Below are 23146 nucleotides of genomic sequence, written 5' to 3' on the forward strand. Positions count from 1 at the left end.
GGCCAAATTAATCCAAACTTGGCCACAATCATCTTTGGGGTATCTAGTTTAAAAAATGTGTGGCGTGACCTGGTCAACCAACCAAGATGGCTGCCACCGCTAAAAATAAAACATAGGGGTAAAATGCAGTTTTTGGCTTATAACTCAAAAACCAAAGCATTTTGAGGAAATCTGACATGGGATAAAAATGTTTATCAGGTCAAGAACTATCTGCCCTGAAATTTTCAGATGAATCGGTCAATCGGTTGTTGGGTTGCTGCCCCTGAATTGGTAATTTTGAGGAAATTTTGCTGTTTTGGTTATTATCTTGAATATTATTATAGATAGAGATAAATTGTAAACAGCAATAATGTTCATCAAAGTAAGATCTACAAATAAGTCAACATGACCAAAATGGTCAGTTGAACCCTTTAGGAGTTATTGCCCTTTATAGTCAATCTTTAACCATTTTTCATAAATCTAAGTAATCTTTTACAAAATCTCCACTGAAACTACTAGGCCACAATCATCTTTGGGGTATCTAGTTTGAAAAATGTGTCCGATGACCTGGCCATTCAACCAAGATGGCCGCCACGGCTAAAAATAGAACATAGGGGTAAAATGCAGTTTTTTGCTTATAACTATGAAACCAAAGCATCTAGAGCAAATCTGACAAGGAGTTAAATTGTTAATCAAGTCAATATCTATCTGCCCTGAATTTTTCAGATGAATTGGACAACTGGTTGTTGGGTTGCTGCCCTCCAATTGGTAATTTTTAAAGAAATTTTGCCGTTTTTGGTTATCTTGAATACTATTATAGATAGCGATAAACTGTAAACAGCAATAATGTTCAGCAAAGTAAGATCTACAAATAAGTCAACATGACCTAAATGGTCAATTGACCCCTTAAGGAGTTATTGCCCTTTATAGTCAATTTTTAACAATTTTCATTAATTTGGTAAATTTATGTAAATTTTTACCAAATATAGTTCTCTGTTACTAATGGGCAAAGTTCATGATAGATATAATTGTAAGAAGCAAAATCGTTCAGTAAAGTAAGAACTTCAAACACATCACCATCACCAAAATACAATTTTGTCATGAATCCATTTGTGTCCTTTGTTTAATATGCACATAGACCAAGGTGAGCGACACAGGCTCTTTAGAGCCTCTAGTTTATTTTACATACTGTATACTAGTAAGCAGAAATTTCCGTGAGGATCTAATTTCGTTTTTTCGTGGAAAGAATATATCCACGTAAATGTAACATACATATGATATAACTTCAGTTAACTGAAAACCATGAAATTAAATCCAAATGAAATCTTATATAAAGAAAAAACCAACGAAATTTCAACCCCACGAAAATTCATGTTTGTATAGTACTTAATGGTGTTTTTTTTTATCTGGTCAACAATGATGCATCATAGTTCTCAATATGGTTTAAATTGATCAAAAACTAAATATATAAAACCAACTTCCAATAACATCATATCATGCGGAAGATTTGGAAAAGCAAGGCATTTGTTAATTGGACACCTGTACATGGTAATTCAATATAATAATCTTTATTCTCAATATTAATTTTTAGATTAATTGATTATCAAGAACAATGATATGATATTATCATTCAGAACTCAGCATTTTTCCATATTTAGAAAATTGTACATGCTATTTTTGTTATCATACTCTATCGAAGAACTATATTTAAATCTGAACGCTTCGACTTTCAACGACTCGACACATGCTCCATTGATTATATTACGTTTGAGGTAATAGACAAAAACAAACAAAAACAACGAATTTATCATGCCAACTGAAAAACACTTACCTGCAATTGATGTGTAACCAGAATAATAGTCTTCCCACAAAGCTTCTTTTTTATGCATTCATTAAACAAATGCTTTCCAACATGGACATCAACTGCAGACAACGGATCATCAAGAAGATATATATCACTGTCACTATATACAGCTCTAGCGAGACTAACTCGTTGTTTCTGTCCTCCGCTCATATTTATTCCCCTGTCACCTATCTGAAAAGACAAATATTTCATATACAGATATATATTTGAAAAAAAAGTATTACATGTAAAGTCGTTGTTACATTTTTATAAAGCTATGTGTTTGCTTGAAGAATATTTCAAATAATGTCTTTGAATTGCAAAGTACCAATGATTCCCACAGACAGAAAACCGAGATACACTGTTTATCAAACCATTAAATCCCAAACCCATACACATAATAGTCTGATGACGTTATATCTCGGTACAAACTGTTTGTCGGTAAAATTATTTACTCTAAAAGATTACACGATTGATGAAAATGCTTGCAAACTATCAGCTAAGCTCGTGCAAACAAGATGTAGTATAACTAAAAGATGAAAACACTCCACATATATTAAAAAAAAATGTGGTATGATTGCCAACGAGACAACTCTTCACAGAAGACAAGATGACAAATAAATTCACAGCTTTATGTCACTTTACGGCCTTCATCAATGTGCAAAGCCCATACAACAGCTACATGTATACAAGGCTCCGAGATGACAAATATAAAAAACCAATTCACTCATGTGCAAAATAATGAACATAAAATTACTTACAACAAATTACCGAAAAAATAATTGATAAAAGAAACAATGAGTTAGTCAACTTCAAAGTTTTTCTTGAAAATATGTGTTATATATGTAAGCCTCAAATCTATGTCCTTTCCGCAAATCTATGTCCTTTTTAATATTGCGTCATAGACGTTCCAAATCTATGTCCTTTATTGCCTCAAATCTATGTCCTGTAAACAAGAAGACGTGGTACGTTGATGTTGCAAACAAATATTCGTTCTTTACAGTCTTTTAAGTAAAACAAATAAGTGCAGTTTCATTCTTGAAGACGGCATACAATATTAACACTGTCACACACATGTAAAGATTTTAAGTACACACCTGGAGAAATAACTTAATAAAAAAAGTCATACAAGACCGTACTTTAAAAAATATTATAAATACCAGCGAAATAATTTAGCCAGATTTATTTAACAAAATACTATACTTGAGCCCTTGCACACACACGAAGAACACATACCAAATTAATATTGAATTACGCGAAATGACTGATTAGAGGTTTCTCAACATCTTACGGACGAACGAAAATTGCCCTAACTTAACGTTACTTGTCGTAACGAGAACAGAGGGAGCATTAATTTATTTAATAATATTGGTCTATCGACTGTGTTCTTATTACCTTTAAAATGTCTTTTATTTAAAGAGGAATATATACATGCTGTATTCTTGAGACCATTTTGAGTCGCAGACATACCAAATTGACTTGATATATATCATATAATATACAGTTTATGGTTCAATCAATGACAGTTGAAAATGTAATTGATCGAAAAATTATGTGAAAGAATACAAAATATTTAAACCAAGGACATCTATAAAAATATGTAACTACAAGTGCTGTAGCACTCATACTTCCAACAAGAATACAAAAAACGCTATTACTTTATGATTGGTCGAGTGCTCCTGTATATTTCTGTAACCTTTTTCTAATAGATAATTTTCTTTTAAATAAATAGTGGTGTTCACAACCTTTTTATCCAAGATACTCTTGGGCACGTAAATGACGCTCATGCGTATCAAAAAGTCGGACCACTTGGACCTAGTGCACCTTAAGACTATCCTGTTGGGTGTTTTATTCTAGGAGACAGTATATATACAAATAATCCTCCTTTATTCGTTCTATATTTATAAAGGATGTGTCGATATGATAAAAGACAAATAATTAATGTGTCAATTCAATCACTTTTCAATCCGTTATCAAACGCTAATTAATCTCGTCGTGAAATTCATGGAATACTTGCCACTGAACGTTAACATCAAACAATCAATCAATAACAAACCAGACGCCCCAATTGTATTTAACATTAACATTTCTTAACAATGATCTTTTAAAATGGACAAGGCATGCAGATAAATGAAAAACATATACGACATGAAAACAAACGGAACTCAACGTAAGAATACAATTTGTACGAACAGAAAAAATTTGGAACACTAATGTATACCCACAAAAATAAAAAGCAAGGTTGCAAAAAGACCAAAAAATTAATAACTGTTGTCTTTAAACACACGGCAATATCGGAAAAAGTTATCGTGGATTTTATTGTTACAAAACTACTTCTCCATAACAATACGTTCGTAGAGTTTCGTTCGTTCGTACGATGGTGAGAAACCTTTTATAAAACCAGAAACCTATAAGACCGGACTTATTAGATGGGCATAAATGTGCGCATGGCGAAAAAAAACTGGAAAAAATAATTAAAACATTACACAGATTTGAGGCCTTATCTTTTTTAACGGACTTAGATTTGCGAATAACGTCACGATTGAAAATCGGACACAGATTTGAGGCTAAATCATTTTTTACGGACATAGATTAGCGATTGACATCACGATTGGGCATAGATTTAAGAAACGGACACAGATTTGAGGTCGTACACAGATCTGAGGTTTACATATATATAACCAATTGTCTTCATACAAGTACTTAGTCTACAAACCTCTGAGTTTTCACCGTTGTTCATGTTAGAAATATCTGACGCTAGTCCACAAACATTCACTACTTCTTTAAATCTGAAATTTTGATAGTCAACCGAAGTGTTAATAAGAAAATGCTGTTCAAACTGGGTTATAGATAAATAGTGGAATGATCGTTCACTAAAACCACTTCAAACAGGTCAGTTCAACCCCGGTTGTTACAATGTCAATACATGCAGTGCTAAAGTTTTATTTGTAGTGTGTTGTGGCTTTTTTTTTTTTCGTTACTTTCCCTCTACTTCATGCTAATAATATATTGTTAGAAGGCAATAAATACTGCGATTTTCCAGTCCAATACAATAATTTTTCACATGTGAAATAAACCCTGTACTTGTTTCAACATTTTCTATTCATTTACATTTAAAGTCAATATAATAAAATTATTAACCAACTTTTCGAATATTTATCTGTTGCTCAGTTTCTTGCTTAATTTTGCGACATTCGAATTCTTGTAAAATATGTAATATGAATTGATATGCTTCTGTCATATACTATACCACCGTGATGTGACATAAAAATCTAAACAGGATGGGAAATATATAAGGTACTTTACGATTTATCATTGAGTATGCCGTTTTGTGATCATTTACTTGTTTTCATCAGATGGTTTCCCGAATAGAACGTTTTCTTTCAAGGTGTCGTTAAAAATCCATGCCTGCTGAGATGAATATGCAATGCTTCCATCAATTGCTACATTTCCTGATATCATCGGCATCTACAAATTAAAGAAATATGAAACATTTATCACAATTAGCATTATGTAATTCATCTCCCTAGATCCTCGGTACCACAACTACAAAAATCAAATTGCAATGACCAAAGACTAGTAAGTATTGTTATATGCATTTAAACATCGTACTTTATTTGGCTTTTTTATTTATGTTTTGATTCGAGCGTCAATGATGAGTCGTTTGCAGATGAAACACTCATTGTCGTAAATAAAAAAATTTCAATCCTAATATCTTTGATGAGTTTATTTAACCCTAACCATGACAAATGTATAAAGAACCGGTATTATGGTTATGCAACTCCCAAATATATAATATTTTTTGGGAAATGTAGACTTAAAAACAAGCTCCTATTGTTTTAAAACTTTGGTCAAGAAATGACAAAATAGTTTGAAGCAACATTTCAGGGACACATTTTTTTTAACAAAATCTTACGTTCGACCCCTATTTTACACAAGCCATATCGCTTGATTAACTTGAATGCAAATAAAACAAATACGTAGTTGGTCATGATCATAACATAGGGAAGTAATAATATTTTTACACCTTGGAATCCAACTAATTGTATACGATCCAATAAATATAAACTTGGATAAAATGATAACATTATTTCAAAGCTAACGATAACGCTAACTATGACTTTTTGTTTATATGAACTATAACCATAAATATCGATAAAAGCATCACACTCATTCAATCAGTCAATTCTTTTAGTCGCCACATCAGGAGTTTTGTTTGTAGAATTACAAATTAACTAGATATACCCTTCCAAGGATTGCAGAAAGAACTGAAGATCTCCCTGATCCGACCGGTCCACAAATTGCTGTTAGTTTCCCCTGAAATTTAAAATATCAAATTAACTTGATTCTCGATCCACTGAATTATCTCATGTCGTTTTCATTCATGCCTATTGGCCAAATGCATCTACCATTCGTACCTCATGGACTTAGTACATGTTATGAAATTTTTTTAAAAGTTTATCATGATTTTTTTTTTAAGTATAACATATTGATAAAAAAATATACATCTAGATGTAACAATTTTATAAAGACCGATATGTGATTTGATTAAGCAGCATATGGAAACTTCAATAGTTATAGTTTTTTTATCACTTCTTTCCTATTTTGTTGTGTTAAGATGACTAATTGGTAAGTTTTAAAAAGTTCTAAAGCTTCATAGATAAGACATTTACAAATGTAGTGCAGAAGATCTCATTTTTTTCTCATGTTTTATCTCATGTTTTATCTCATTTTTTTTTTATATATGCTTGTTTGTCATTTTAGCATTATAGGATTGTTTTAATTAGTACTTCTGTCTGTCTATATTGTGTTGTATATGCATACTATCAGTACAATAAAATATTTATTAAGTCTGGTTTTTTTCTTCAATAAATCATGTTTGCGTATTTTTTTAATAAGCGCATGTGGGGTATACGTCTATGAAGCAGATTTACCAAGACATGTAACACATAAAAATGAAATGCCATAAAGAATAATCTCCCATTAGGTACAAAATGGCATACATAGTAATCTTTCATGAGGTACGAAATGATATTACATATAAATCTTCCATGAGGTGCAAAATGGCATGCATATACATGAATTCCGAAATGGCATAGATATTAATCTTCCATGAGGTACGAAATGGCATAGATATTAATCTTCCGTGAGGTACGAAATGGCATATGTATAAACTATCCATGAGGTACGAAATGGTAAATCATAAAAACCTTCAATGAAGTACGAAATGGCATACATAGCAATATTCCATGAGGTACGAAATGTCATGTATATGTTGTGTACAAGTTATCATTTTGTACAAATTATAATTTGTACAAAAATATTGTATTTGACTTTGTACAAATTGTGATTTGTACAAATAGTGCCAGTACACATTACAGTTTGTATAAAATTTGACCAAAATTGAATTAATCATCCATGAGGTACGCAATGGTATTAAATGTTAATATTCCATGAGGTACGAAATGGTCAGGGTACGAAAGGGTTTTTGCCAGGTTACGAAATGGAGGGTACGAAATGACTATAATTCGTTAATATGTATATTACTTCTTAGGAAATAGGTGTATTGGAAATTTCAGTATATGCTTCAGCTAAACAAAGGATTGATAGTTATACTTATATACAATTAGCATGACAATACAATACATAATTTTTTTTCGTTCAATTTTTATTTTCCATTATCTTGTCTTTGCAGTAACAAGCAAACCTAATGTTTTGAAAAAAAAAGACTTCAAATAGATCCAAACAGTTCGGGATCAACAACTTAATTATCATATAAGTTACAATAGAATTTACGCTGCTGTGGTGTTATTTGAACATTTTGTAATGTTAAAAGTTCATGAAAGCAATAATCGCATTTATTTCTTCAAATCATGTTTGAAACTGTAAAACAGATCTTGTACAGTGAGAGGTTTAGCTAGCTATAAAACCAGGCTTAATTCAACATTTTCATCATAAGAAATATCCTGTATAAAGTCAGGAATATGATAGTTGTTATCCATTCAATTGATGTGTTTGAGTTTTCATTTTGCCCTTAGACTACGGACTTTCCGTTTTGAATATTCCTCGGAGTTCAGTAGTTTTGTTATTTCACTTTTTACGTTACCTTTTGTATGACTAAATTAAGTCCTTCAATAGTGTATCCTTTAACTAAAAAAGATGAATACAAATTGTTAACAAAAAACTATATAAAACAATATAAACAGTATCTACCTGAATGAAATGGTAAAACAATATTGCTTTTGTAAAAATATCCATCCTTTTTCTTGTAAATATTTAATCATTTAAACAACAAAGACTTTAGTCTTTATCTAATTTACAAATATTAACGAAATGCACCTGCTTCATGCTACTTTAGCAATCCGAATGAATATCAAGCGTGGTTTAATGACGTTAACCCGGAATTTTTAATTCAACTCATAGTCAAAATATTCCTTTTATTCCATACTGGAGTAACTTTTATGCAATGGAACATAACAATATCCTTTCAGGGATTAGACAAAAACAATCCTTTTCGAGAAAGTTTGGCGTAAGGACCAAAAAAGTCATATTGCATCATTGTTTTGTTGAATATCATTCTTGTTAGAACCTCTATTTATCTACCTACAATGAATGTATTAAAGTCGAGTACCTGTTGAGTCGTCTGGTGGTGCATCCCATTGAAAGAACCCATCAGAAATTTCAACAGCATTCTCCTCATCTTTACATTTACAATTATGTGGAAGAAATTCCTCTTCAAGGAGTAGATTCTAGTAAAATTACAAGACAACAATAGATTCAAAAACAATTATCTGGAAATTCAAATATCATAAATGTGTTAGGAAAATACAAATCAAGGTAAAATGAATTGCAAAAAACTCGGACAGGGCCAAACATCATGCCGTGTGTGTCCCCATCTGAACTGTTTTACAGTCTGTTAAGCAAAGCGCATTTCAAACCGTACTATACGTTATATGGTGTACTTATTGTTAGGTAAGTAGCCGTGTCCCGCAAGTGTTACTTATCCATTGGTATGTATAAAGACAAACGTTTATGAACTAAAAAGAAATCGAAAAATCTAAAATTTTCTATGAAGAATAGATTACTTAATTTCTGTGTGTGTTACATTTTGATGTTGTGTCATTGTTCTCCTCTTATATTTGATGCGTTTCCCTCAGTTTTAGTTTGTAACCCCGATTTTGTTTTTTGTCCATGGATTTGTGAGTCTTGAATAGCGGTATACTTTTTTTTTTTTAACGTAACAATATCTTTATTGCATATTTGCTGTAACAATTTACTCAGTGTACAGCTTTAACTTAGTATCCCTCATGTTAGCTTACCAAATACTACTGTTGCCGTTATTTACTGAATTGTATGTTCGTCTTTTTATTCTTACCCATGGCGTTGTCAATTTATTTTCAATCTATGAGTTTATGTCTGGTATCTTTCGCCCCTCTTTTACATTACTAGAAACATTGAACCTTAGCTGTATTTGGAAAAAAAACTTTCGAATATTTTAGTCCTCAATGCTAACCAACTTCATTCTGATTTTGATCTTTTTGAATCGAACTTCCTCACTAGTCTATTGTAGACGAAACGCACAACTGCTGTTCAAATAGGTAATCTTGGTATGTTGTGACGAGTTTATACATATATCTATGTTTTCGAACAACTTTGGTTTGGTCAAAACATTTAAGGCAGTGAAATAACGAGTTTATTTTTTTTAATTAAATACAGATTGGTACAATTTTCATGTACAATGACACTTTCACTTTAAAAGATTTTATTTTAAAATAAGGCACATCTCAGCTTCTATTAGACATACATTTACATATTAACCTTTACTCTGCAATGTATTGTTGATTACATTTTATTAACAACAACAAAAAATCTTTGGAATGTAAATATAAAATCCTGATCTGTCTGGTTTAACTGTCGTTTTGAAAATAGGCAAACGTAACTAAGGGATGTTTGTGCAATTTTGTTAGCTACTAGTATTTAATTATCAAACAACAGTAGAATCACAAAAATACTGAACTTAAAGGAAAATATAAATGGAAAGTCCATAATCACAGGGCAAAATCATATGTATGTGTATTCATTAGTAATCACCACTATATATTAACTCAATTAAAGTCGTGGTGAAACAAAGCACTTCGAAAAATGATAAATAATGCAATTATATAGCACATACCTTCATTCGATCAAAACTAACTTGAACCTCACTGAGCATTCGAAAGCAAATTGGTGTAAATATCACAATAATTCTGAAGAAATGAAGGGTTCCAACTACGGCAAAAGCCTGAAAAAATGTTGTATATAAATTAATAAATCAAAAGTAACTTAAAAATAAACAAACACCGCTATTTCCATACAGAATCGTGTAAAAAATTTAACAGGTGCAATTTCATCTTGTATTGCAACATAGATAAATTTTCTACCAGGCTTTTTTCAGGGTGATCCTTATATTCCTTATTAGGAAATTATAAATCATTTTGTTCTGGTATAGTGTCTATCTGACTATACCTTCATTATCTTTATCATAAATTGATATAACGTATACCCTTTCACGCTTCAGTGTTCATGTTGTAGCATAGTGCGTAAAGGCTACTATCGTATATTTTTCTTTTCAAGCTTTTTTTTATAATTGTCGTATTTACTACTATAGTCGGTACATTCGAGAATCTCTTCAGTGGTTGTGGATTGTCATTTTATAATGGCTTTTGTTAAATAATACTTCTATGTTGTAGGAAAATCTTTGATAATTTGTGTTAAGTTTCTCCATATCTATAGTTCATAGGTTGTTTATTGGTCCACAGTTCTAGTCTCATATTGATAAACCACATATTGTTTTTGTCAAAAACGAAGAGAAGAATGGAAGTTAAAATTACAGGAGCATAAGAATGTTTTTTTTTTATTTCATTTGATAAGAAAAAAGACACAAACCGTTGAAGCTGATATGTCATGTCCTGTAGCTTGGTATGCTGCGATGCTCACTATTGAAGCAAATGTAGGTAAAACGGGTATGATAGCACTCCCTATAGAACTTATAGTAGCAGATAGTAATAAAAAATTCCTCTCATGTTTTCGTATTTCTAAAAAGATAATAACAATATTGTACCATTTTCAGTCAAATAATTAAAAAAAAATTCCACGAGTCAAAATCACCATATTGATACTTTGATGTCATGAATACATTCAATCACAGTAATGTTTTAATATCACGTACACAAACGCACTCACATGCAATCACACAGATCCAGATTCATTATAATTAAATATGAGTTTTAAAATTTGAGCTAACAATCAAAAAAATTGTTGATTGTCTTCCTTCCACGAATTGCCTTCCAACGTTTTTGGCGGGGTTCGTGTTGCTTAGTCTTTTTCATATTTAGCCATGGCGATGTCAGTTTAATTTTCGACATACGAGTTTGTCCCTCTGGTATCTTTCACTTCTCCTTCATCATTACGTTGTTAATGAACATTTCCAGTATTGATGTCTTATAACTATATTACTTAAGTAATTTCAGACTTTCCGACAATTAAACAAATATAAACCGTTCTTGTAATAAATCTCAGTGTTGACAAAATTAGAAAATTATTTAATCATAACCAATATTCAAATTCTTATACAATATTTTTTTATTCGAGCGTCACTGATGAGTCTTTTTTAGACGAAACGCGCTGGGGTAAATATAATATTTTTATCCTGGTATCTATGATGAGTTCAATCAAAACATTTTCAAGAGAAGAATGGAAAGCAAGTGTTGTTTTTGATAAAGTAGATGTTTTTTTTATTATATATAGTTAGTTTCCCCGATGTTCTCAATAAGAATAGAAATCATATATATATCTCAACGAAAACTCAATTTGTTTCAATAATTTTTAATTTTTTCATTTAGCTTACGTAGTATTGTATCGTTGAATGAGTTTTCCCATGCATACATCTTAATGAATTTAATGCTATTTAAAACTTCTGTTATTTTTCTCACCTAAAATCAAAGACAATATAAACATATAAATATGAATTCATTTAAGTTTATATATAACAAACGATATTAAACACTTCTTCAACTTATTTACTAAATAATTATGGTAAGAAATAAACAATTTATAAATTAAGATAAACTCTAACATTTATGTTGGAATCAGGTCTTCAATAGCAGTTGTTACGCATAGTTTCTGCATTGACATAACGTATAGATTTCTCCGTAAATAAATGCCAAATATATTTGGAAACGAAGGTTCCAAAGAAATGTGACCGAATTTGACTATTCATTGTGTTTTTTATCCGTACTTTATTTGGCCTTTTTAACATTTTTTTATTCGAGCGTCACTGAAGGGTCTTTTGTACACGAAACTCGCGTCTGGCGTAAATATAAGTGGAGTTTATTGACAACCCCTTGGTCGATGCCACTGGTTCTCCAGCCAAGTAGTCAGCACTTCTGTTTCACTTGAACTTTCATTGATATGTTGATAATTATAAATGAAATGAAAACTTTGATTTTTTGAAAAATTAAGGCTTTTTAACCTCCGGAATAGTAACATTAGCTGTATTTGGCAAAACTTTTATATATTTTCGGTCCTCTATACTCTCTCACTCCGAGCCTTAAAATCCATTCCTTCTATCTATGATGATTTTTTAAATATTTTTTCAATATTCGACCCTCAGGCGTCTGATGCAAATACTACATTTCAATCCTGGTATCTTTAATGAGTTTATTTAAAGGAGGCACCAACTTTATAAAGTGGTGTTATCTTTTTTATATAATACACTATCGTAAAGCCTTATATATATGTACGAATTCTTTCACAAATGATATCGGCTATGTTCGTTACGTCGTAACTCCAATCCCCTTCTCGTTCATAAGTGTGACCTATGAATTAGACTATTTACCGGATTTGTTAATTCATAAGCAACACGACGGATGTCACATGTGGAGAAGGATCTGCTTACCCTTCCGGAGCACCTAAGATCACCCATAGTTTTTGTTGGGGTTCGTGTTGTTAATTCTTTTGTTTTTGATTTTGTGTCATGTGAACTATTGTTTGTCTGTTTTTCCTTTTCATTTTTAGTCATGGAGTCAGTTTATTTTCGATTTATATGTTTGACTGTCCCTCTGGTATATTTTCCCCTCTTTCACAACAAGCCTTAAAATGCATTCAAATATAATTACCCGTGCATCAGTAAATAGTAATTGCTTCTCTCTTGAAAATTGTCCACACTTGGCCAAAAGTAGCTTAAATATCATGAATAAAGAATAAATTTTTACCAGGTTCAACCCACAGTTTCTTTTTAAAATGTCCTGTACCAAGTCGGGAATTTGGCAGTTGTTTTACAAAAGTTCGTTATTATGTATCCTGGCGTTGTTTTTGTTGCACTAATTGGTGTTTCTCTCGGTTTGCTACCCGGATATTTTTTGTCACAATCGATTTATGACTATTGAACAACAATATACTACTGCTGATTTTATAAAAATTAATAAATTGTACATTTTCTGTTTGTTTTGTTTTTTTTTTAATTTAAAAGACCAAGTCGCAAATTTCATATGAAAAGTAGTATACCAATAAACGAAATTGTGTGTTTCATAAACAATTCGAAATGCATTAACTGATAAGAAAAAGGTAAAGACACTAAAATACTGAACTCCGAGGAAAGTGAAAAAAACGAAAAGTCCCTAATCAATTGGCAAATTCAAACGCTAAAATACATCAAACGAATGGATAACAACTGTCATATTCGTGAAATGAGATAGGGTAAGAATTTTCAGCCTTTATAACATGGCAGGTTCTGCATCAATAGTATACACAGTTCATAGAGTCAATTCACATTTACATGTACATTTTTACAACTGATGTATTCCTGAAAATAAGAACAGGGCAAATAATTATCCAGCTTCATATATCGCATGTTGGGTTATGCATTAAAGTTGTTTGTGTTTACACTGTACAGTCACTAGTCAGGAGTTCAGGCGATTCTATCGGTTGTTTTGAATTGTTTTGTGTATTCAAAATAGATTTGTAAGGTTTGAACATCGATACACTTACTAGTTTGTTCTTGCACCTGAATCGATGGAGCACATGCTTATCGGGTTCTATTTTACCAAGTAATAAGGTAATATATTCAACGGGAGTCAAATGTTCGGCATATAAGAAACTCAAAACATGAGGTAAGTTCTTTACTACTAGGGATTTTTTGTGGGTGTAAATACTTATTATTTCTATGTACAATTGGAACAGCTGTGCTTTTATGATCAAATAATTGAATACTTACCTGAATTAGATAGCCAACAACAAAGACAGCAATGGCCAGAAAAGACCATGTTCCAATAAGATAATACAAATACGCTATGGCAATGATCAAATACACTGGTAATGCCAGCAAATACTCAAATAGTAGACAATTAAAATACACACGGTAAGCATCTCCACCAAATATCGTTATTATCTAAAACATATAATCATCAGTTGTACATCACTGATATAATTGTAGTTTGTTCTTCGGGTGTCCAAAAAATTGTATATTAAATACCTGGTGACTTCTTAATAAATTTGTATACTAAAAACAAATGATTTATAATTATCAATGTCACTCATTTGATGATGAAGTTCTAGGTCTGTGAAATATAGACAAACTGATTGTTATATTATCGTTGACAGCAGAAACTGGTGCAAACGAGTCCTAATAAAATGCAAGAACGTGTTTATTTTGAATGCATACTTAGGGCAGGTTGGGAGACCTTTAACATGTTAAACCCCACCACATTCTTTTGTGCCTGTTCAAATAAAAGAACATATTATTCAGTGGTTGTCGTTTGTTGCTGTAAATCATGTTTGTATTTCGTTCATTTTTTTTTTTTCTTCACATAAATCAGGCCTCTGGTTTTCTCTTTTGAATTGTATTACATCTGTCATTTCGGGGCATTTTAAAGCTGTCTATGCGGTATGTGATTTGCTTATTGTTAAAGACCATTCTATTGCATTCATCTATGTTGGAGAGATGTCTCATTGTCAATTATACGACATCTTCTTACTTCTATATTTATTTAAGAATAATACGAGTCTTTTGTTTCTTTGACAACACCGTTCACACAAAATACCTGTGATTAAATAGTTTAATGAATTATCAATATAACAATACCTGTGATAAATCTTTTCCTTTGACTTTTTTCAGTTTCAGAAGTTTTCGGTAGGCAATTCCTAGAAATCCAGCCCGAAATCGTGCACCTTTGCAAATAGAAAGAAATCAGGTAAATCAAAGTGTATGTTGACTTTAACGATAAAATAAGGGACTCTACTAAAAAAGCGCTAATAGAATTACCACTAAATCTTACTTATACTTATTATTTTAATTAATCATTATAATTTATCAAATCTATAGATTTTTCCTATTTTCCATCTCGTGATTATATTGTTTCACATAATTGTTCACATGTCATATTCATTGTCAACACTGAAAGACCGAATAAAAAATGTCCCATTTAAAAAAAATCAAGGAAAATTGGGACCGCCATTTTCATAATTGATTCAAATTAAATATTGAATTACCTGTTTTAGCAGCAAACACCATAATAAAGCAGAATGAGCCTGCTCTAACAATATTGAATTACCTGTTTGAGCAGCAAACACCATAATAAAGCAGAATGAGCCTGCTCTAACAATATTAGCTACTAACATCGATATAATGAGTCCAATACCAAGTATCATATTACTGTCAGATGTTTCAATGTAGGATACTATCTCTTTTAAGAGCAGTCCCTATAACATAGTTCACTGTGATTTTTGATTACATATTTTTAAAAGTAAACATTCATAAATCAGTCAATGCTATAAATAAAATCTTGATAATTTGATGTAACTCGCTATTCAGTTTAAAATAAGTAATATGTTTTGAAAAAAATATATTCTCTTAATGAAGAATACAGGGTTTATCTTACATTTATTGCTTATGCGCTTTAATTTTGTCTATATGCGATTTTGTTTTCATTTGTTGACGTATTTGTTTGTTTTTATAGTAAATAATAGTAGTAATAAAGATTATAACTCAATTTTGGCTACTGTGTCCCTTTTTTTGACAAGTGTGCCTATAATATCTGTTTGTTTTGTTCACATATTGTTTTAAAAATACTAAAATTGTATGCGACTGCTATACAAGTGAGAGGTTTAGCAAGCTATGAACCAGGTTTAATCCATCATTTTCTACATAGGGTAATGACTTAATATGACAGTTGTTTTCCATTCATTTAATGTGTTTTGACTTTTGATTTTACCATTTGATAAGGGACTTACCGATTTGAATTATCCTTGGAGTTCGGTATTTTTTGTTATTTTATTTTACTTTTTTTTTGGCTCTTGCATTTTGCAAATACTATTTTCATATTTCGTCAGCACTGAGCACAGATTTTGAACCCGATACTAATAACATAATCATTTTTTATCAGTAAAAATATTTATTATAGACCTTTAGATTCTTAAACTATATATAAAGGACCTATCGATAATAATAATGTTGTTAAAGTTTATCAAAGACCTACCGAAACTAAAAATGTTGCCACAGCATTTACGATGACTCCAAGTAAACTAGAGAGAAACCGACCATAACAAAACTTCCACCAGCATCTCATAAAAGAAGCATTTTCTTTCCCGTTCTTTTTAATTTCCTCGTCCCAAATTTCCTCCAATCTACAACACATGCTAATCTTCTTTTCAAGAATATATTATTTAATTTTAGTTTTAGTCGTAAAAATAATTATGCATTCAACATCACTAGTTTTTTTAATCACTTAGTTGTAAGCTACAATTGTATATCAAGGAACAGGAAATGTGAGCTCAAGAATACCAAATCAACGGGGAAATATGTACTCCTTATACAGACTGTGCTTACATGTTCATTCATAGAAATGGAAAGTTCACATTTGGGACGATGGAATCATCTGATGTGTAAAAAAGTTTCGTACTCAATCGACATTCACTGTCGATTTCGAATTGTTAGTCAAAATTACTTTGTGCTTGTGTCCTCGTTTTTTAAAATTTATCTGTTGGTGACATGTATCTTTGTGGATGTCTATATAAAAAAATAAGGACATGTAGTACCAATTATCGACCAGAGATTAAATAATTTGGATGTAAGCGCCGATAGGTCATTGTATGGCCTTCTTTGTGAAAAATACCGTATAGTCTCCTTTAAAAAAAAAGATTTGACAAAATGTTAAACAATTCAAACCAGAAAACCAACGGCATGATTTATATGATAATTCATGTTACCTACTATTTTATATTTTAATGTGTACATAATTAACTAATTTTTGGATTGGATTGCTTTTTTTTTGCACATTAAGGTTGCAACATTTCAGCAGCACATGTATTTTGAGTATACATCTCAAAGTTGATAAATATGATATTCCTTGGCTTGCGTTTACTTTAATGACTCTTTGATAGATATTTTCTATTTGGATGTCCCTCTGGTATCTTTCGCCCCTAATTTTCTACCAAGAAGGAAACTATTGAACAAAAGGTTGCGAATGATACCCACATGTTCCAAGTTTTGGAATAGTTTTATTGATATACAAGAAATATTTGGTATTCCTAAACGGAAGATTATGCAGACAGAAAAAGTATACTTAACAACAAAATTATTTTCATATACTTGTGTATAATATGACGTATTTTTTTATTCAATGTTGATGTTTTTTTCTGAAATTGTTTAGCATTTCACAGCGGTATAATACTTTTACTTTAATTATTCACCCCTTATTTTTTAAGTTTGTATAGTTTGTATTTTTATATTGTGATGTTACACTATTGTTTTAGATTAGGGAGAAGGTTTGGTACTATCAACTGTTTAATAGGGCTGCAATTGTTAACACCTACAAATGTATCTTAAGTCATGAATTTGATGTTCAGTAGTTGTTGTTTGTTTATGTGGTTCAAAAGTGTTTCTTGTTTTTTATATAGATTAGACCGTTGATTTCCATTAATAGCTTGCTGTTTGGTGTGAGCCCCGGCTCCGTGTTCAAGGCCGCACCTTGACCTATAATGGTTAACTTTTACAAATTGTGACTTGGATGGAGAGTTGTCTCATTGGCACTCATATCGCATCTTCCTATATCTAAGGAATATCTGCGAAAATCGTAATTATGTTGCAATTGTAGTTTCCTCGCAAAATTGCACAATACCAAAAAACAAACTTGCTATAATCAATACGATGAATGCCTTCTGTCTAGTCAGTCTTTCGGATCTGTCGATTTTCTGCGTAGTGTTTTATGGACGGTTGCTTATGTTTTTGTTGCTTTTCTTCCGATTTTTTTCTTCTATATTTGTTCGACTTATGGTTTTTTATTTCCGATTTAACTCTTCTGTCCGTTTGGGTTAGTATCTCATGATTTAGTATTCAAATTAGCTTGGAAAAACTAATTACCTGTCAGTATTGACTTTGCATTTCTCAAGGTCAGAGCAGTGCCAAATGTCAGTGTCGTCCACATTTTCGTCTTCATGTTTGTACATTTGCATAACAAGTGGTGTCAACCAAGACAGAAAAATATACGATAGTATACCAACATCGTTTATTGGTATTTGGCCTGTTCTACTACAAATTAAAAAATATTCATATAAAGAAAATCGAAATGTGGTACTTTATATGTAAAATTGAGAATGGAAATGGAGAATGTTTCAAAGAGACAATAATCCTACCAAAGATAACAGTCAATTGAACTAATCGGATACATAAGGTTGATTCGAGGTAAATTCAGCAATGCGCTTCAGCAATTGTTGCTTATTATCACAATGAGTGGCTAATAGCTTCAAGCTATTTGTTTCATTTGACATTTGCATTATCTTGAAATAATTCTTTTCAAATATCGGTTCTGATTGGATGTCTTAACATCTGACTAAGGTGACACTTTATATAGCTATATTTTTGTGTTTCTAGTTTTCTCATCTACCATAGAATACTAAAATTTATTTAAATTACTATTTACGTGAATTCTGTTGCTGTACATTAAGTCGACAACATTTAAAGCAATCAACCGTGTCATCAAAGACTTTGTATTTCGTTATGATAAGAAATTAGCCTGTTTGTTAGTAAAACAAATGTTTTGATATTATACAGGTTTTTTGTAGTTTGACAAGAACCCCAATATGTTCTTAAAGACACAAATCAACTTTCTAAGCAAATTCGTTCCCACTAAATAGAAAGCAAATAAATGGTTTTAATGTCGAAATTATTATTTAATGTCCCACAAAACAGCAACTGTTTTATCAAAGATAAGTGTAGTGGATATGTTCAAGCAACTGGAATTGCTTTCGATGGTTTGCTAAATACTTTTAAATAAAAATTTGAAGTTTGAAGTATCTTTTATTTGCACATGGTAATAAAGAGTGTGATCAGATAATTGACTCGGTGAAAAATGATATATCAGAATGAGCTTGCATGTGGCATAATTCGAACTGTTACTTTCGAAACGAGAATGCTATTATTTGGACTTAGAGTATCGCGCTCTGGTACGGAAATGAACTCAAATTACATCACCATAAAACCAAGGTTACGTTCCGAAAAGTCTATTTGATTACAAAAGAGGGGCGAAAGTTACCAGAGGAACAGTCAAACTCATACATCGAAACGAAAACAAATCGACAACGCCATAGCTTAAAATGAAAAAAAGACAAACAGACAAACAAACAAACAATAGTACACATGACAACACAGAAAACCAAAGACTGAGCAACACGAACTCTACCAAAAAATAGGGGTGATATCAGGTGCTCCGGAATGGTAAGCAGATTCTGCACACTAGGTACTCGTGGTACTGTTCATGCTATAACAAACCCGGTAAATAGTCTAATTCGGTAGGTCACATTCGTGAAAAGGGAAGGGGTTTGTAATTACGACATACGGAACATATCTGATATCATCTGTGAAACGGTTGTTCCATGTAACGGTCAACCAACTCGTGATGGCGTCCGAAAAAATAAAGAATGGGTGATATCAACTAATTGGAACTCTTGACTTAATAGCTTCCTTGTGAGCAGCAACTCTCTATCGTGATAGTAGTTATAGGCCCGGGAACAACTGGTTCTAAGCTTCAAAGTTTGAAGCCAATAAATTTTGGTAAAAAATAAAGGCAACAGTAGTATACCGCTGCTCAAAACTCATAAATCCATGGACAAAAAACAAAATCGGGGTAACAAACTAAAACCGAGGGAAACGCATTAAATATAAGAGGCGAACAAAGATACAACACCGAAACGCAACACACACAGAAACGGACCAAGCATCAGACAAAATCCCACGAGAATAACAAATATAACATCTAAACCAAATACATGAATTTGGGATAAACAAGTACCGTGCCACGTCTTATATTAATATCTCAAAATAAGAGAAAACAAACGACACAACATTAAAATGAAACACACACAGAAACGAACAATAATATAACAATGGCCATCTTCCTGACTTGGTACAGGACATTTTTAAAGGGGAATAAAATCGGTGGGTTGAACCTGGTTTGTGGCATGCCAAACCTCGCACTTTAATGGCAAAGTTAAATATAACATTGAAATGACAACATAATATTACAGGACTACAATACAAATAAATAGGAGAACATAAGAGAAAAAGAAACACATGATTAATAGATAACAAAAAGAATCAGGTTTAAAATTTAATACGTCAAAAACGCGTCTCGTCAACACAAGACTCACCATTGACGCCCAGATATAAAAGATCGAAAGTGAAAAAATTACAAAGTTGTACAGCACTGAAGATCAAAAGTTGAAAAAGGTTGTGCCCAATACGGCGTAGTTTTTATGCTTGGGATAAGAACATCCCTATTATTTAGAACAATTAATGCTATTGTAAACAGTAAATTTTATCAAATGAATATGAAAGAGATATACATAATTAAACTGAAGTATTAACTAATTACTGAAAAACTAAACTCAAATACATAATGCTAAGACCAGCACATGAGACACACCCGATTCAGTTCAGGCCTAAACGCAGTTAATCGTAAATTTTAAAATGACGTCACAAACGATGGTGAAAAGGCACAAACATTACGCCACATTTGAATTTATGAAATTTAGAAACAGCATAAAGAAAAACTTAAGTTATGTAAATATATAACTATCACATTTATCTTTAATGTAAGTAAACATACTGAATATTTCTACACCAAGAGAACCGGAATGTTATATGCGCTTCTTATTCGTATACATTTGAATTATGTATCGTGAACTTAATGTACCTTTACCTTTAAAATAATAGAAATTTATCGTAAAAATGTCAGAAAAGAAGTCGTTAGATATGCGTTGGCATGCATTTCACATCATTATATATGAAATAAATGTTAAATACAAGAGTTATTCATGCATAACTATTTCTAAATAGTATCTTAAATTTCCTTTATATCTAAATCAAGTGTAAGTGTCGAATTAGCGTTTTTGTAAAAGACGAATCATCATTTTCTTGAGCTATAAATATTTAAGATGTTTTACTTCTTTGTTCAAAGTTAAGATTATTTTTACCTGCATACATTTAAATAAAAATTGATGCCATTTTTTTAGTACTTTCTCATGTTATCAAAGTACTTGATTAATATAATCAAATGTAGAAAAAAGAGACAGACGAAAAGAAAATTCAAAATTTGTTTTCAAGTAATCACTGAACCAGGAATATAAGGTCAAGGAAATTGGACATGTTACTGACGGAACTTTCGTTACATGTGGCATCTATATACAAAGTATGAAGCATCAAGGTCTTTCACCTTCTGAAATATATTTTTTTTAGAAGTTAGCTAACGCCGCAATACTTATTGATAGATTGAATTCTTTTCATATAATTCAGATCTTACACATGTTTACCATTTTACCTTTTTATAAATAGCGTAGATAAATGCATATACTCCTGATAATGGCCCAAACCTTTTCCAAAATTTCACGCTTGAAAAGTTACCCATTCTAGCGTCATGTCCTATTATGCTGTATAACATAGATGATGCCCCTCCCCCGACTCCAAAGACACCATGACACAAAATTAATAAAAATTTCTATACCTGGGTGTGACGTGCACCATCAACGAGAATAAACCAAGGTAAAAGTACAATACATGAGAGGAATTACTACGATAATGTATTAATGCCTATATTTAGCCAAAAGTACACGTCTATCTTTAAAAACATACTTTGATCATTGATTCATCTTATCATTTGCAAAAATCCTACGTTTTATTAATGTTTTTTTCGACATGCATACCCTTTATTCCTTATCCTAATTTGGCAATACTTTAGATCCTTCTCAACATGCATACCCTTTATTCCTTATCCTAATTTGGCAATACTTTAGATCCTTCTCAACATGCATACCCTTTATTCCTTATCCTAATTTGGCAATACTTTAGATCCTTCTCAACATGCATACCCTTTATTCCTTATCCTAATTTGGCAATACTTTAGATCCTTTTCGATTTGATTAGCTCTTCGATGTTGATATTTGATTTCATATATGTTAAACTCAAGCATCACTGAAGTGCAGAAACGTTAGTACCGTTAAGTTGCCTTTTTTGTTAGGCCATTTTGTTTTTTAATTATGAAAAAATGATAAGCCAAACCTAAAACAAGTCGCCTAGTAGACCTGAACTCTATATGTAGTCACCTATATTTCATACACTCTAGCTGGCATCAGCATTATGAATATAAATATTTAAAATGTTAATTTTGTATAATCCTAGTTTACATTTTGTAGGTTTATTAATGTCGGCGGATAGGTAAATAAAGCCAACAGAAGTAAACCACTGTTTCATAGTCATAAATCGATTGAGCGAGAGAGAGAAATCCGGTTCACTAACCAAAAACCTTACATTCAAACATAAAAAGGTAAACTCAACTTATAATAGTTTTGCCCTGTAAATATTAAATTTACTGCACAAAAAAAAAGTTCAAGTGGTAATAGAAAGTACGACACACATTATATATATGAACCTACGCAGAAAAAGACTTCTACGTAAATCTAAGATTTTAAGATTATTATATAACTATCAAATAGATCACATTTTATTTAATGTATGTTAACACACCAAGCATTTTGACATTAAGTTATTTCTTTACATCTACGGAATCGTCACTTGTTCACTTATAGCATACTGAATTTTAATTTGTTACTTTTTAATGAAGAAAAAAAATAGAATGGGTGGTTTAAGTTCAACTATACTAATGACTTAGGATTATGAGTGTCATCTGTATGTCTTCTGTCATATCTAAATCAAATAGAAATATACAAGCATGTTAACGAATAGTGTTACAGCTAAGCTTGTGATATAATGAAAAATGCTAGTGTAACACATTCATT

At 31.4% G+C, this 23146-nt stretch overlaps 1 protein-coding gene across 1 annotated transcript in view; it reads right to left on the reverse strand.

The window, feature by feature from the left end:
- LOC134698757 (ATP-binding cassette sub-family C member 12-like) overlaps nucleotides 1-23146 on the reverse strand; it is a 46661-nt gene that overhangs the window by 16772 nt on the left and 6743 nt on the right. Inside the window, exons 4-18 of the mRNA XM_063560512.1 lie at nucleotides 18219-18386; nucleotides 16336-16483; nucleotides 15412-15559; nucleotides 14943-15028; nucleotides 14076-14249; nucleotides 12979-13041; nucleotides 11709-11793; nucleotides 10748-10896; nucleotides 9996-10103; nucleotides 8454-8571; nucleotides 7929-7972; nucleotides 6068-6139; nucleotides 5166-5290; nucleotides 4539-4611; nucleotides 1811-2014 (exon numbers count right to left, since the gene is read on the reverse strand). Coding sequence (XP_063416582.1) covers nucleotides 1811-2014; nucleotides 4539-4611; nucleotides 5166-5290; nucleotides 6068-6139; nucleotides 7929-7972; nucleotides 8454-8571; nucleotides 9996-10103; nucleotides 10748-10896; nucleotides 11709-11793; nucleotides 12979-13041; nucleotides 14076-14249; nucleotides 14943-15028; nucleotides 15412-15559; nucleotides 16336-16483; nucleotides 18219-18386 — 1765 coding nt within the window. The remainder of the gene's footprint in view (nucleotides 1-1810; nucleotides 2015-4538; nucleotides 4612-5165; nucleotides 5291-6067; nucleotides 6140-7928; nucleotides 7973-8453; nucleotides 8572-9995; nucleotides 10104-10747; nucleotides 10897-11708; nucleotides 11794-12978; nucleotides 13042-14075; nucleotides 14250-14942; nucleotides 15029-15411; nucleotides 15560-16335; nucleotides 16484-18218; nucleotides 18387-23146) is intronic.

This window comes from Mytilus trossulus, chromosome 1 (assembly GCF_036588685.1).
Source record: "Mytilus trossulus isolate FHL-02 chromosome 1, PNRI_Mtr1.1.1.hap1, whole genome shotgun sequence".
Classification (NCBI taxonomy): Eukaryota; Metazoa; Mollusca; class Bivalvia; order Mytilida; family Mytilidae; genus Mytilus; species Mytilus trossulus.